General features: G+C 38.9%; 1 protein-coding gene across 1 annotated transcript in view; it reads left to right on the top strand.

Annotated features, from left to right (window-relative positions):
• LOC123634575 (calcium-binding mitochondrial carrier protein SCaMC-1-like) overlaps window positions 1–985 on the top strand; it is a 47,983-nt gene extending 46,998 nt beyond the window's left edge. The window contains exon 11 of the mRNA XM_045546305.1: window positions 849–985. Within this exon, the coding sequence (XP_045402261.1) occupies window positions 849–985 (137 nt within the window). The remainder of the gene's footprint in view (window positions 1–848) is intronic.
• Window positions 986–17,028: the final 16,043 nt, after the last annotated feature.

Here is a 17,028-nt window from a genome sequence, read left to right as displayed (position 1 = left end):
TATAATTATAAATGCCTAGCACTTATAGTATTTTCTAAAATGTTAATAGCTTTGTTTTATTATTAGTTTGTAAGCTTATTCAACTAAATAATACATATTTTATTATATTTTGTCACATTTTTATTATAGTGCTTAAGTTGAATTTTATTTGTTTAAAATCCTAGAGCACACTAGATGGTAACCTTTTATGAGAGCAGGTTTAATATTCTCTATTTTTATATCTTTAGCACTTAGCAAAATGTCTGGTACAAAAAAATATACATGAAATAAGTAACATTATAAAATATATCTGTTATTTTAGAAATAAGTGAATTTTACTCTGTAGTCTAAGACTTGGGATTTTACAAGAAACAATAATTCATTTAGAAACACTGGTCTGGGCCTGCCATTATCCTGTGCTGCTGGTTTTCAAAGGATGTGACCAGAAATCAAGGACACAAAGTTTCAACGCAATAAATTACAGCACTGGTTTTCTACGTAATCCCCCAAGCCCCATCTACCGCAGTTCTCCAGGGCCTCAGCTTCGGACGATCTCAGGCGCACGCAGGAGCCAGGGGAGGTCAAGACGTGGCAGAAACGTGTGCTGTCTCAGAAGACAAAGGAAAAGGTGTTTCAGGATGGAGGGCTTGGTCGGCACCATCTATTAATAAATGGGACCTGGATTAAACAAATCAAGAATTTTAAAGTGTCCTTTGTATGTCGTGACAAAGAATTTCAGTAATGCAGGTGGTGGTGGCAGAAATGAGACTGCGGCTTTAGGAGGAAGTGGGCGGCGAGGGAGGGGAGAGAGAGACGGGGATGGGGGCAGAGGCTCCGGGGAGGACTCTTGTCCTCAGACCCTGCCGCAGGGTTACGGTCCGATCCCGAGGCGCTGGTCTTCCCTGGGAGGAGAGGTGGCAGCCAGGTCACTCACTACATGCTGGGGTCGGGGGAGCGCTTTGGCGCGACTCACTTCTCCGCGCCCCACTGCCGCTCGTCGCAATGACTCCTTCCTTCGGTCACTTCACACAGACACCGCGATTGTGCAGGGACATTCCGGACACCCTTCCACCGCGCAACGCCCTTTCGACGCCACCTAGGGAATGCGCGTCCCTTCCCCAGACTGCCCTCAGCTCTCCCGTCGGCCTCCGCTCCGGACCGTCCAGGGTATCACACGCGGCTGGGTCAGGCGCCTCAGCTTCCGGCTTCCGACTTCCGGTGCTGGAGGGCTCTCGCGAGGCGCCTCGGCGGGGATCCCCGGCGGCGGCGCTCCGAGTTCCGCGGGCCGTTCCTTCCGCAGCGGAGAGCCCAGGGGCACCGGTGCTGTCGCCCACGCGGGCTCCGAACTGCAGCCGTTCTGCCAGGCAGCTGCTGAAGCTGCGCGGACGGCGCTGCCCGGCTGCCTTGCGCGGGCTGCGCGTCGAGGAGGCGGCGGCGGTGGCGGCGAGCGGCACGGGGCTGGCGGGGCGGCCGCAGGCCCTCGCTCAGGCGCCCAGTGGTCCCCGCCGTCGTGCGCTGGCGCCAGACGGGCCATACTGCGCTGCCTGCGGGGCTTCGCGCTGCCCGCGGCGGCCCACCAGGAGGAAGATGACTACTTACGCCATGGGATCCTCCTCGAAGACCTGGACCGCAGTGGGGACGGAGTGTTGGACATCCTTGGGCTCCAGGAGGGGCTGAAAAACTGGAGCTCCTCGTTTGGCCTGCACTCGGAGAAGGTGAGCGACCGGAATGTGGCAGCGCGAGTATGGAGACGCTTTGGGGGAAGTCAGACTTGCCTTTTCCAGAGCTTCTTTCAAAGGCACATGGGGTAAGGGTGGGCTTCTCTGTGAGCCTCCAACACGCAGACTAATGTGCCCCAGCGAGACATGTTCTCAGACTTCTTACAATAAAATAGTCACTTTTCACAATGACAAAAGCCGTCTGGGCTATTTGGGAGATGCTCAGTGCTTCTGGTGACTCGTTCAGCATTTACTGAACCAGCACAGAATGTCAGGGGCTATGTTAGCCTTCGAGTAGAAGTAAAGGACCGTTTATTTCTTTTCTCAGGAGGTTCTCAGCCCAGGGGAGTGCTTCAGGGTCTCCTCCAAAGGACAGGCCCGTGACTGTCACAGAGCTGCTCTCTCTCTGGCATCCACATCGAAAGTCTAGAGGGAGTCAGACCTTGATCCATGGTTTACACTTCAGCTGATTGTTCTAGAACTTCGCCTAAATTAGGGATGCTTTCTTACTCTAAAGTGGTCTTATTTTTATTAATAAAACCATTTAGATGGAAGTTTCAGGGTATCAAGAGAAAGATTGTTTTGTTTCACCTTCCTCAATGCTAAGCAGTCTTCAGATATTACTCCTACTGGTTTCAGCTCTCTATCAGTGAACTTTTGTTGTAGTTGTTAGAAGTCCAAACCATCCAGACCCCTATTTATTTAGCCATGGAGCCAGACACAGGAAGGAGATTTGCTTTCAATTTACAGCCAGGTTTTGCAGGCAAGACAGACAGGCATTTGTTTTAAAGGTGAGGGATCAGAACATCTAACCTCTCCCCTCACTTTTTAAAGTCACGTTATTTGAGTCAGATTTTTGGTCAGGTCTCTCCTTATTTATTTATTTTTTGAGACAAGATCTCTGTCACTCAGGCTGTAGTGCAGTGGTGCAATCGTAGCTCACTGCAACCTTGGACTTACAAGCTGAAACAATCCTCCCACATCCTCCTCAGTAGCTAGGATTACAGGTGCTTTCCAGCAGGCCTGGCTAACTTTTAAATTTGTTTTTTTTTTAAGAGATCAGGTCTTGCTATGTTTCCCAGGCTGGTCTGGAACTCCTGGCTTTGAATGATCCTCCCACCTTGGCCTCCCAAAGGTCTAGGACTATAGGCATGAGCCACTGCACCTGGCCCCCTCCCTCTTTTTTTTAGTAGAAACCTTAAAATAGCAAGCAAGCAGAAAGTTCTCATTCTTTTTAGGAAGACCATAGATGGGTTCCCAATCTCTTCTGGCTTGTAAGGTCGCCACTGAGAAGTCTACAGTTAGGCTGATGGGTTTTCTTTTGTAGGTTAGTTGTTGCTTTCGTCTTACTGCTTGTAGCATTTTCTCCTTCATTTTGACCTTGGCCAGGTTGATTACTATGTGTCTTGGAGATGTCTGAAGATGATGAATCTTCCTGGTGTTCGATGATCATCTTGTATCTGGATGTCTGAATCTCTGATGATACCAGGGAAGTTTTCCTCGATAATTCCCTGGAATAGGTTTTCCTCACTTTCTGCCCTTTTTTTTTTTCTGCCTTGGGAATAGCTATAATTTGTATATTAGTTTGCTTTGTGTAGTTCCCTATTTCTCTGAGTGATTGTTCAGTCTTCTTTATTCTCTTTTCTGCATCTTTGAATGACTGTTAGCTTGAGAGGTTTGTCTTCAAGCTCTGAGATTCTTTCTTCTGCTTGGTTTAGCCTGTTGTAGCTTTCTGCCATATTTTGAAATTCTCTAAATGACTCTTTCATTTTTTTAAGTTCTATTACAACCTTTCCTACGTTTAACTTTTTAGTGACTTTTTCATTTTTTAATTGATTTCCTGAAATTTTTTTTGGTCTCTTTTTGTTTCTTTCAACTTTCTCTTCAATTCCATTCATCTTATTTGCCATCCATATTCTGAATTCCATTTCTGACATTTCACTTATTTCCTTCTGTTCGGGGTCCACTACTTGAGCTCTGTGATGCCTTGGGGGTGTCAAACTGTTTTGTTTTTTTTCATGTTGCCAGAGTTCTTTTGCTGGTTTCTTCTCATCTGAATCCTTTTCTTCAGCTCATGGCTGATAGGTTTACAGGGCATCTGTTTTCCTTTGTTGGGAACTGTCCTATTTAGTGAGAAGAAGTGGACGTCCCTAGGTGGCACTTTTGTGTCCTTTTCTGGAACATTGATCTAGCCTGGGAGGGGCGGGTGCACTGAGTGCCTGTAGTGTAGCTGTTCGTATTGCCCCTTTCCCTTGTGATTGTCACAGTTCAAGCTGGTGCTGGATGATCTTTGTGCAGTGTAGTGATCTGTTCCCCAGATTATTGTTGGAAATTCGAGTTGGGGTCTGGGTGGGACCTCTCCATGGAGGCTGGCATTGTGGGCGATTGCTGTGCCTGGGATCTCCCTGCAGAGGTGAGAGTGGCAGCTGGGTGAGGCTATCTAGGCAGTGGTTGTGGGTGTCCACATTGTGGGTGTTTACTTGAACCAGGTTTGGGTACAATGTCGGTTTGCAGCTGGGGGATCCTGGCAGAGTATTGGACCCTGGGGCTATTCTGTGGTCCCGGGGACAGTGATGGAGCCTCAGGGAGGCAGCTCTAGTGGCATAGGAACCATGGTGGTGGAGTCGTGCCAGGTGGGTGGCAGTGTGAGGGTTGCAACGGGTGGGGCTGTGATCTAGGGCTGCCAGGGGGGTGGGGTTCTCCCCCTGCCCCAGTCCTGTTGAGGGCATTGCCACAGCCTTTCAGGTGGTGTCTGTGGTGCCTTAGGTGCCCCCTCTGCTCAGATCCTGCATTTGATCTGGCTCGATACCCAGTCACAGGGTACCACACTGGGGAGCATCTGCTCTGCCTACTCTCTCCCCAGCCTGGCCAGGGTATGTGAAGGCTGATGTTGCAAAGCCAAGCCCTGTACCGATCTGGTGCCCTGTACCTGAGAGCTCACAATGGTATCAGTTGTAGCAACCTGGGATCTGTAGCCTCCAAATCCCTGCTGTGCCTGCTCTCTCCAATGCAATGTCTGCAGAGACTCCAAGCAGCTCCTGGATCAGTGCCTGCAGGGTGAGTGTGGAGCCCCTGGGTTCTGTCCTCCTGATTTTCCCCACATATGGATGCCCCCCTACAATAGTTCCCTTTGATCTTGCCAATTGAATTGCCCTATCACCTTGTCCTTTACTATGAATGCCCCCTTTGCTTCTCTGGAGTTTTATAATGTTCTTTTGAAGAAGAGCCATCCATAGATAGGCATCTGCTGCAACTTTTGATCCTCTTCTTGAGAGCTGAGTGCATGAGCTGCTTCTAGTTCACCATCTTCTCCCCTCTCTCCAGTATGCATATTTTTGTTTTCATTTGTCTAAAGATATTTTCTAATTTTTCTTGTGATTTTTCTTTGACCCACTGATTGTGCAAAGTGTGTTATTTAATTTCCTCCTATTTGTAAATTTTCCTGTTTTTCTTCTGTTGATTTCTATTTTCTGTTATTATTATTATTAGAGATTGGGTTTCACTCTGTTGCCCAGGCTGGAGTGCAGTGGTGTGGTCATAGCTCAATGTAGTTTTGAACTTATGGGCTCAAGCAATCCTCCTGCCTCAGCCTCCTGAGTATTCGGGACTATAGCCATACACCACCACACCTAGCTAATTTTTCTTTCTTTCTCTTGCCTAATTTCTCTGGCTAGGAATTCCAGTACTGTGTTGAACAGAGGTGGTGAGAATGGGCATTCTTCTTTTGTTCCAGATCTTAGAGGAAATGCTTTCAATTTTTCACTGTTGAGTATAAATCTACCTGTGGGATTCTTATATATAGCCATTATTGCGGTATATATTATTAGGTATATGTTCCTTATATACCTAATTTGATGAGAGGTTTTATCATGAAAGGGTATTGAGTCTTGTCAAATTCTTTCTTTCTGTCTGATGAGATGATCACATGGTTTTTGTCCTTCATTCTGTTAATGTGATGTTTCACATTTATTGATTTGTGTGTGTTGAACCATCTTTGCCTCCAAGGGATAAATACCACTTGATCATGGTAGATGATCCTTTTAATGTGTTGTTGAATTTGGTTTGCTAGTATTTTGTTAAGTATGTTTGCACCTATGTTTATCAAGGATATTGGCCTGTAATTTGTTTTCCTTTTAATGTTGTTGTCTGGCTTTGGTATCAGGGCAATGCTGGCCTTGTAAACAGAGTTTGGAAGTATTTTCTCCTATTTTACTTTTTGGAAGAATTTGAGAACTTGTTCTTTTTAAAATGTTTTTAATTGTATTTATTCTTTTTTAAATATTTAGTAGGATTCAACAGTGAAGCCATCAGGTCCTGGGCTTTTCTTTGATGAGAGACTTTTTATTACTGATTTATTCTCCTTTCTTATTATCGATCTGTTCTGAATTTCTGTTTCTTTATGATTCAGTCTTGGTAGGATGGATGTGTCTAGGAATTTATCCATTCTTCTAGGTTATCCAGTTTATTGGCATATCATTGTTTATAGAATTCTCTTATAATTCTTTGTATTTGTATGGTATCAGTTTGTAATGTCTCCTTTTTCATTTCTGATATTATTTATTTGAGTCTTCTCTTTCTCTTTTTTTAGTTAGTCTAGCTAAAGGTTTTTCAATTTTGCTATATTAAAAAAACCCAACTATTAGTTTTATTTATCTATTTATTGTTTTTCTACTTTTTATTTCATTTATTTGTGCTCTGATTTTTATCATTTCCTTTCTTCTGTTAACTTTTGGATTAGTTTTTTCTTCTTATTCTAGTTCCTTTAGGTATAACATTAGGTTGTTTGAGATCTTTCTGCTTTTTTAATATAGGCATTTATTGATGTAAACTTTCCTTTTAGAACTGCTTCTCTGTATCTTATCAGTTTTGGTATGTCATGTTTCCATTTTCATTTCTCTCAAAATATTTTTAAATTTCCTTTTAAATTTCTTCATTGAACTGTTGGTTGCTTGGGAGCATGTTTTTTAATTTCTATGTATCTGAATTTTCAGAAATTCCTCCTGTTATTGATTTCTAAATTCCTAGTATTGTGTTAGGAAAGATAATTGGTATTATTTCATTTTTAACTTTGCTAAGGCAAGCTTGTTTTGTGCCCTAATATGTGAACTATCCTGGAAAATGTTTCGTGTGCCCTTGAGAAAAATATGAATTCTGTTGCTGTTGAATGAAAGGTTCTGTGTATGTCTGTTAGGTACATTTGGTCAAAAGTGTTATTCATACCCAATGTTTCATTATTAATGTTCTGTCTAGATCATTTATCCTTTGTTGAAACTAGGGTATTGAAGTCCTCTAGTATTATTGTATTACAATCTATTTCTCTCTTCAGGTCCTTTAATATTTGTTTTATGTATTTATTGTGTTCCAATGTTGGGTGCATACATATTTACAGTTGTTATATCCTCTTGATGAATTGACCCCGTTTATCATTATATAATATCCTTCTTTGTCTCCTTTTATAGTCTTTGACTTAAAGTCTATTTTGTATGAAATAAGTATAGTTATCCCTGTTCTCTTTTGGTTTCCAAAATAATTACAGTTTGTATATATCCTTAAAAGTGAGGTGAGTCTCTTGTAGGCAATATATTGTTAGGTCTTGATTTTTTAAATTTATTTAGTTACTCTATATATTTTTATTGGAGAATTTAATCCATTTATATTCAAGGTAATTGTTGATAGGTAAGGACTTGTAAGTGCCTTTTGTTACTTGTTTTCTATTTGTTTTGTAGATGCTTTGTTTCTTCCTCTTGCAGTCCTCCTTTGTGGTTTGTTGGTTTTCTGTAACAGTATGCTTTGAATCATTTCTGTTTTTGTTCTACTAAAGATGTTTGCTTTGTGGTTACCATGAGGCTTACATAGAACATCTTATACTTATAACAGCCTATTTCAAGCTGATCAACCTAACTTTAATTGCATATAGGAACTCTGCACTTTTACTCCTCCCTACATTTTATGTTTTTAATGTCACAATTTACATCATTTATAATGTGTATTCCTTGAAAATTTATTGTAGCTACTGTTGTTATTAGTAGTTTTATCTTTTAACCCTTGCACTAGGGATAAAATTGCTTTACTTGCTATTATTACAATCTTAGAGTATTCTGAATATGGCTCTATTTTACTTATACCATTGGGTTTTATGTTTTCATATGTTCCATGTTATTAATTAGTGGCTTTTTGTTTCAGTTTAAGGAACTCCCTCTAGCAATTCCCATATGATAGGTCTCATGGAAATTAACTTTTGTTTGGGAAAATTTTTATCTTGTTCTTTCTTTCTTTCTTTGAGAGGTTAAATTAAGTTTTATTTGTTCTCTCTCATTTTACAGTAATCACTCACAAATATCCTTCACAGAGCATATATACAGGGTTGTGATACAAAATTGTAAGTTAGTTGTGTTTTTCACACAAGTTGTAAGGTATCAATGTATCATATGAGAGTTCTCCTAATAGGGCACCAAATTTAAAACAAAAAAACTATCCTGAGTTTACTAAGCAGAGAAATTTTTCAGTAATCATTTATCTCTGCATTCACATTCTATGTATTTTCTCATGGTCAACAAAGTGATTCAAATGATTTAAGTTATCCCACCATTTAAAGAGAAAAGTTCCTACAATAATTTTAAACCATGGCATTATCTTAATTTCACCACTGGCTTCTTTTTTTTTCCTCCAGAAGTTCTTCCAGTTCTTCCTTTGACACAAAACAATAGCTTTTAATCTCATTGGGACCTGGATTCAAAGTTACATTCTTCCTCACAAACACAATGTAATAAATTTCATGTTCATCTCAGATACCATCAGACTGAACCTTGTAGCGAATTTGTGTTAGATAATCAATTTCTTTTGGTTTTTCCTTTAGCACTTGGAATAATCATCCCATCCATCCCGGCCTGCAGGGTTTCTGCTAAGAAATCTGTTAATAATCATAGTGGTACTACTTTGTATTTGATGTGTTTCTTATCTCTTTCTGCTCTCATAATTTTTTCTTTTTCTTTGAATTTTGATAGTTTGATTATTATGTGTCTTAGTGAACTTCTTTTTGGGTTGAATTTGATTGCACATCTCTGCCCTTCCTGTACCTGGATGTTGGCATCTATCCCCAGATTAGGGAAGTCTTTAGCCATTGTATCTTATATATATATATATATATATATATATATATATTTTTTAGTTGTCCATATAATTTCTTTCTACTTTTAGTAGAGACGAGATCTTGCTCTTGCTCAGGCTGGTCTCGAACTCCTGAGCTCAAATGATCCTCCCGCCTTGGCCTCCCAGAGTGGTAGGATTACAGGCATGAGCCACCATGCCTGGCCTCATTGTATCTTTTTTTTTTTTTTTGGGGACAGAGTCTTACTCTGTTGCCCTGGCTAGAGTGCCATGGCGTCAGCCTAGCTCACAGCAACCTCAAACTCCTGAGCTCAAGCAATCCTCCTGCCTCAGCCTCCCGAGTAGCTGGGATTACAGGCATGTGCTACCATGCCTGGCTAATTTTTTCTATATATATTTTTAGATGTCCAAATAATTTTTTTCTATTTTTAGTAGAGATGGGGTCTGGCTCTTGCTCAGGCTGGTCTTGAACTCCTGAGCTCAAACCATCCGCCCGCCTTGGCCTCCCAGAGTGTTAGGATTACAGGAGTGAGCCACCATGCCTGGCCTCATTGTATCTTTTTTTTTTTTTTTGGGGACAGAGTCTTACTCTGTTGCCCTGGCTAGAGTGCCATGGCGTCAGCCTAGCTCACAGCAACCTCAAACTCCTGAGCTCAAGCAATCCTCCTGCCTCAGCCTCCCGAGTAGCTGGGATTACAGGCATGTGCTACCATGCCTGGCTAATTTTTTCTATATATATTTTTAGATGTCCAAATAATTTTTTTCTATTTTTAGTAGAGATGGGGTCTGGCTCTTGCTCAGGCTGGTCTTGAACTCCTGAGCTCAAACCATCCGCCCGCCTTGGCCTCCCAGAGTGTTAGGATTACAGGAGTGAGCCACCACGCCTGGCCCCTGTATCTTTAAATAAGCTTTCTTGACCTTCTTCTCCTTTTGCACTTCCTATTTATATGCAGGTTTGGTCTTTTGATGACCCGTAATTCTGATAGGCTTTCTTCATTCTTTTTTAGTCTTTTGTTTTTTGCTCCTCTGACTGGATAATTTCAAATGTTCTGTCTTCTAGCCCACTGATTCTTTCTTCCGATTGATTGAGCTTGTCGTTGATGATTTCTGTTCTTTTCTTTTTCCTTTTTTTTTCTTTGAGATAGGGTCTTGCTCTGTTGCCCAGGCTAGAGTACAGTGGCATCATCATACTTTACTACAGCCCCCACTCCTGGGCTCAAGCAATCCTCCTGCTTTAGCCTTTAAGTAGCTGGGACTACAGGCATGTACCACAATGCCTGGCTAATTTTTTTTCCCTATTTTTTATAGAGATGGGGTTTCACTATGTTGCTCATGCTGGTCAACTCCTGGCCTCAAACAACCCTTCTGCCTCAACCTCCCAAAGTGCTAGGATTACAGGCTTGAGCTACTGCACCTGGCCTGTTATTTATACTTTATATTGAATTTTTCAATTGAGTCATTGTATTTCTATTTGGTTTCTAGGATTTCCATTTGGTTCAGTTTAATGTTTCTATTTCTTTCTCAAACTTCTAACTTTGTTTGCATATTTTTTTCTAAATTTCATTAAATTTTATTTTTGTATATTCTTGTTCACTAATCTTGTTCACTAATAATTAGTATGAGTGAAATGTGCAAATGTTAGCATGGTATAGTGGTTTTGCTTATGATGTATTTCTGCAATGAGTTTCTTCATTCTTGTAGAAAATTTTTAAGGCCGTAGATACCAACGCTGATTCAAAATTAGACTTTGGAGAATTTTTGCAGTACCTTCAAGACCACGAGAAAAAAATGAGACTGGCATTTAATAGTCTGGACAAAAATAATGATGGTATGTATGTGGGTTTTTAAAAAAAATTTTATTTCAGCATAATATGGGAGTACAAATGTTTAGGTTACGTATATTGTCTTTGCCCTGCCTGAGTCAGAGCTTCAAGTGTGTCCATCCCCCAGATGGTGCGAATATAGGTGTGAATATACCCATTCCCTCCTCCCTGCTCCCACCTGCCTGACAGCCGATTAATGTTACTACTATATGTGCTCATAAGTATTGATCAACTGATACCAATTTGATGGTGAGTACATGTGGTACTTGTTTTTCCATTCTTGTTATACTTCATTTTGTAGAATGGGCTCCAGATCTATCCAGAATAATACAAGAGGTGCTAGATCACCATTGTTTTTTGTGGCTGAGTAGTACTCCATGGTATACATATACCACATTTTATTAATCCACTCACGTATTGATGGATACTTAGGTTGTTTCCACATCTTTGCAATTGTGAATTGTGCTACTATAAACATTCTAGTGCAGATGTCTTTTTTATAGATTGTCTTTTGTTCTTTTGGGTAGATGCCCAGTAATGGGATTGCTGGATCAAATGACAGTTCTACTTTTAGCTCTTTGAGGTATCTCATATTACTTTCCATAGAGGTTGTACTGGTGTTCGGTTCCACCAGCAGTGTATGAGTGTTCCCATCTCTCCATATACATGCCCACATTAATTGTTTTGGGAGTTTCTGATAAAAGCCATTCTCATTGGAGTTAAGTGATATCTTGTGGTTTTGATTTGCATTTCCCTGATTATTAGAAATATTGAGCATTTTTTCATGTTTGTTGGCCATTAGTCTGTCTTCTTTTGAAAAGTTTGTTCATGTCCTTTGGCCACTTTTTAATGGGTTGTTTGATTTTTTCTTGCTAATTTTCCTGAGTTCTATATAGTTTCTAGTTATCAGTGCTTTATTGGATGTATAGCATGTGAATATTTTCTCCCATTCTTTAGGTTGTCTGTTTGCTCTCATGATAGTTTCTTTGGCTGTGCAGAAGCTTTTTAATTTGATCAGGTCCCATTTATTTATTTTTGTTGTTGCTGTGATTGCCTTTGGGGCCTTCTTCATAAATTCTTTGCCTAGGCCGATGTCTATAAGAGTTTTCCCAACATTTTCTTCCAGAATTCTTAAGGTTTCATGTCTTAGGTTTAAGTCTGTTATCCATCATGAGTTGATTTTTGTGAAACATGAGAGGTATGGATCCAGTTTCAATCTTCTGCATGTGGTTATCCAATTTTACAGCACCATTTATTGAATACAGATTCTTTTCCCCAGTGTATATTTTTGTCTGCTTTGACAAAGAGTAGATGACAATATGAGGATGGTTTTATATCTGGGTTCTCAGTCTTATATCTCTGTTCTAGTGAAGCACCATGGTATTTTGGTTACTATAACATGGTGGTATAGCTTGAAGTCTGGTAGACTGATGCCTCCCAATTTGTTTTTTTTTTTTTACTTAAGATTGCTTTGGCTATACAAGGTCTTCTCTGGTTCCATATGAAGTGTAAAATTATTTTTTCTAGATCTACAAAAAATGATGATGGCATTTTGATAGGGATTGCATTGATTCTGTAGGTCACTTTAGGTAGTATGGATATTTTAACAATATTGATTCTGCCGATCCATGAGCATGGTAAGGTTTTCCATCTGTTTACGTCCTCTATAATTTCTTTCCTCAGTTTTTCATAGTTCTGCCTATATAGGTCTCTCACCTCCTTCGTTAGATGTATTCCTAAATATTTAATTTTCTTTGATGCTATTGTGAAAGATGTTGCATCTCTGATTTGATTTTTGGCTTGACTCTGACAGGGATAAGGTGATATCTCATTGTGTTTTAATTTTCATTTCCCTGATGATGAGTGATGTTCATCATTTTTTCATATGATTCTTGGCCATTTGATTATCTTCTTTTGTTAAATTTCTGTTCCTATTTTTTGCCTACCTTTTAATGGGGTTGTTTGTTCTTTTCTTGCTGATTTGTTGGAATTCTTTGTAGATTCTAGATATTAGCCCTTTACTGGATGTATAGTTTTCAAATATTTTCTCCCATTCTGTAGGCTGTTTGCTCTGTTGATTATTTCTTTTGATGTGCAGAAGCTTTTAATTTAAAGAAGTCCCATTTATTTATTTTTGTTGTTGCTGTAATTGCCTTTGGGGTTTTAGTCATAAATTCTTTGCCTAGGCTGATGTCTGGAAGAGTTTTTACTAAATTTTCCTCTAGAATTTTTGTGGTTTTATGCCTTAAAGTTGTCTTTTGCCCATCATGAATTAATTTTTGTAAATGTTGAGAGATAGGGGTCCTGCTTCATTCTTCTGCATGTAGCTGTCCAATTCTTTGAGCACCATTTATTGAACAGGGCTTTGTTTCCCCAGTGTATGTTGTTGTCAGCTTTGTTGAAGATCTGTTGGTTGTAGATAGATGGTTTTATATCTAGGCTCTCCATTCTATTCCATTGGTCTATGTCTCTATTTTTATACCAATACCATGCTGTTTTGGTTACCATAGCCTTATAGTATAGCTTAACATCTGGTAATGTGATACCTCTAAATCTGTTCTTTTTGCTTAAGATTGCTTTGGCTATCTGGACCCTTTATTGGTTCTGGATGAAGTGAAGAATTATTTTTTCTAGATCAATGATAATATTTTGATGGGGATTATGTTGAATCTGTAAATCACTTTGGGCAGTATGGACATTTTAACAATGATGAGTCTTCTAATCTGTGAGAATGATATGTTTTTCCATCTGTTTGTGTCATCTGTAATATTTTTCATCAGTGATTCATAGTTCTCCTGTAGAGAACTTTCACCTCCTTGGTTAAGTATATTGCTAAACATTTTATTTTCATTGTAGGCATTATGAATGATACTGAGTTTTTTATTTGACTCTCAGATTGACTGTTATTGGTATATAGAAATGTTACTGATTTGTGTACATTGATTTTATATCCTGAGACTTTGCTGAATTTATTTATCAATTCTGGGAGTCTCTGGGTGGAGTCTTTGGGATTTTCTAGATACAAGATCATATCCTCAGTGAAAAGTGATAGTTTGACCTCCTCTTTCCCAATTTGGATACCCTTTATTTCTTTCTCTTGCATGACTGCTCTGGCTAGGACTTTCGGCACTATGTTGAATAGAAGTGGGGACAGTGGACACTGTTGTCTTGTTTCTGTTCTTAGTGGAAATGATTTCACTTTCCTCCATTTAGTATGATGTTGGCTGTGGGTTTGTCTTATGTGGCTTTTATAATTTTAAGATATGTTCCTTCTATGTTTAGTCTGTTGAAGGTTTTTATCATCAAGGAGTACTGGATTTTGCTGAATGGTTTTTCTGCATCTGTTGAGATGATTGCATGATCTTTGTTTTGGCTTCTGTTTATGGAGTGAATCACATTTATTGATTTACATATGTTGAAACATCCTTGCATCTCTGAGATGAAGCCCACTTGGTCATGGTGGATTATTTTTTTGATGCATGGTTGAATTTGGTTTGCTAGTATTTTATTGATGATTTTTTCATTTATATCCATGGGAGATAGTGGTCTGTAGTTTTCTTTTTTTGATGTGTCCTTTCCTGGCTTTGGTATCAAGGTGATACTGGCTGCATAGAATGAGTTAGAAAGGATTACTTCCTTCTTGATGTGATAGAATAATTTCTGTAGTATGGGTACCAGCTGTTCTTCATAGGTCTGATAGAATTTGGCTGTGAATCCATCTGGTCTGGGGCTTTTATTTGTTGGGAGATTTTTTTGTCACTGCTTCTACCTCCCTGCTCATTTTTGGTCTGTTCAGGAGTTCTGTTTCTTCCTAATTGAGCCTTGAAAGGTTGTGTGTTTCCAGGACTTTGTCCATTTTCTCTAGGTTTTCTAGTTTATGTGCATAGGGATTTTTATAGTTTTCATGGACGATATTTCGTATTTCTGTGGTATAAATTGTAATATCTTCTTTTTCATTTCTGAGTGCAATTATTTGGGTCCTTTTCCTTCTATTCCTGATTAATCTAGCAAGAGATCTATTGAATGTGTTTATCTTTTCAAAGAACCAACTTTTTTTCATAGATTCTTTGTATTTTTTGTTTTGTTTTGTTTTCCATTCCTTTAGTTCTGCTCTGAGAATTATTATTTCTTTTATTCTACTGGCTTTGGGTTTGGTTTACTCTCTCTTTTCTAGTTCCTTGAAATGTGACAATAGGTTGTCAATGTCTGATCTTCCTGTCTTTTTGATATAGGCATTTAAGGCTATGAATTTTGCCCTGATGACTGCTTTTGCCTAATCCCATAGATTTTGATAGCTTGTGTCCCCTTTGTCATTCAGTTCAAGGAATCTTTTGATTCCCATCTTAATTTCATTATTGACCCAATCATTGTTCAGCAGCATCAAATTGTGTAATTTTCATGACTTTGTGTAGTTTTAAGTGTTTCTGTTGGTATTGATTTTTATTAATAGTTTTATTCCACTGTGGTCTGAGAAGATACATGGTATGATTTGAATTTTTTGAATTTGTTGAGACATGTTTTGTGGCCCAAGATATGGTCAGTCTTGGAGAATGTCCCGTGTGCTGATGAGAAGAATGTATATTTAGTAGTTTTGTGGTAGAATGTTCTGTAAATTTATGTTAGTTACATTTGTTCTATTGTCCCTTTTAAGTTCAGTTTTAACAAAATTTATTTTCTGCTTCAATGACCTATTCAGTTCTGAAAGTGTGGTCTTGAAGTCTCTGGAAATTATAATGTTACTGTTTCTCTGTCTGCTTAGATCTAGTAGAATTTGCTTTATGAATCTGGGAGGTCCTATGTTAGGTGCATATATATTTGGAATTGTTATGTCTTCTTGTGGAATTGCTCCTTTTACCATTATGTAATGACCATCCTTATATTTCTTTACTATTGTTGATTTAAAGTCAATTTTATCTGATATGAAAATGGCCACACCTGCTCTGTTTGGTTTCCATTTGTGTGGAACATTTTTTTTCCATACCTTCAGCTTTAGTCTGTGTGAATCCTTGTGGATTAGATGTGTTTCCTGGAATTAGCAGATGCTTGGGCTACAAGCCTCATGTAAGAGTAGTATCATTTTTAGGGGAAATAACATGTGTGGTGAGGTAGAAAGTAAGGGTAGTTTGATTCAGAAAGACTTAAGTTCCAGTGCTGTCTTCATCGTTAATTATCTAGTGATATGTGGAGATTCAGTTAACCTTGGAGCTTCAGTTTTCATGTTTTTTTATGTGGGGATGATAACATTGCCTTTTATAAACTTTTATTTCAGTATTATCTTCAGAACTGAATGAGATAAGGGATATGAAACTGATTTTGTAACATATGAATAGCCATATAAGCCTTAGTTTATTAATTAATTCAGTATGGGCAGAATACATGTGGACTTTGTAGGACATACTTAGACTTCACAAAATGGGCAGCTATAATGTTGGTTATGATCCAAATTATTTGTATAATATACAAAGATGGTAAACTCTTATATGCCATTGTCTAGCTAGGAAGGAGTCAAGTATCACTTTGGCTGCACAGGGGAAAACTGTACAGAAGTTGGACCAATTTGAGGGTCCCAGCTTCATAATGACTGCTCTGCAGACAGATTATTCAATTCTGACATTTCTGTTTTTCTTCTTGCGCAAGGTTGTTTATATCTGAGGCTTAGGTCATGGGTATAGGAACGCTCTAACATCTAATAATAGTTCTAACCAAAACAATGGGACGATTTCTTTTCTGTTTCTTCTGAGGTTAGGTAGATAGCAGTCAATTTGGATAGAGAGCCTAAAATGTCCTTAGACTAAGGGAATTAAATGTTATTGTTTGTCTGAGCCCATTGGTCAATAGTAACTAAATTTTGACTCCAAAATATAATATTATAGATAATGAACCCATTTTATTCTCATCTTTGTTTCTTTGTAAACTAACAGGTAATTGCAATTTATTGCAGCCCCACTATGTTTCTTACATATTTTACCTCATTTAATTCTCTCATGTTTTCTATAAAATAAGTCACCACCATTTTACAATTAAGACAGACTCATTATGAAGCTGCGACCCTCAATTTGTCCATAGAGAGATAAGTAATTTATTCAAGGTCACACAGTTGTTAATTCAAATTCAGTTCTTTTGATACAAAGCTAACGGCTAATGCTTTTTCTATGATTGCATAATCAACCTAGGTATTACCTAAGTCCTGTGCAACTGTTTCAGCCCCTTACAAAAATATGACATTGAGACAGAATGAGATTAAACAGCTTATCATTTTTTCTGCTTCACTCAAGACAATTTTTTGTTTAGACTAGCCTGGAAGTCTGTACAAAGCTGGGTTTTGAAGGCTCGTAACTCTACAAGGATGGGTAGTGCTGTAGACTGAATTGTGTCCCCTGCAGATTCATATGTTGAAGCCC

Source organism: Lemur catta, chromosome 3 (genome assembly GCF_020740605.2).
Source record: "Lemur catta isolate mLemCat1 chromosome 3, mLemCat1.pri, whole genome shotgun sequence".
NCBI lineage: Eukaryota > Metazoa > Chordata > Mammalia > Primates > Lemuridae > Lemur > Lemur catta.
Note: the sequence above shows the minus strand (reverse complement) of the source record. Positions and strands in the feature narration are given on the sequence as shown.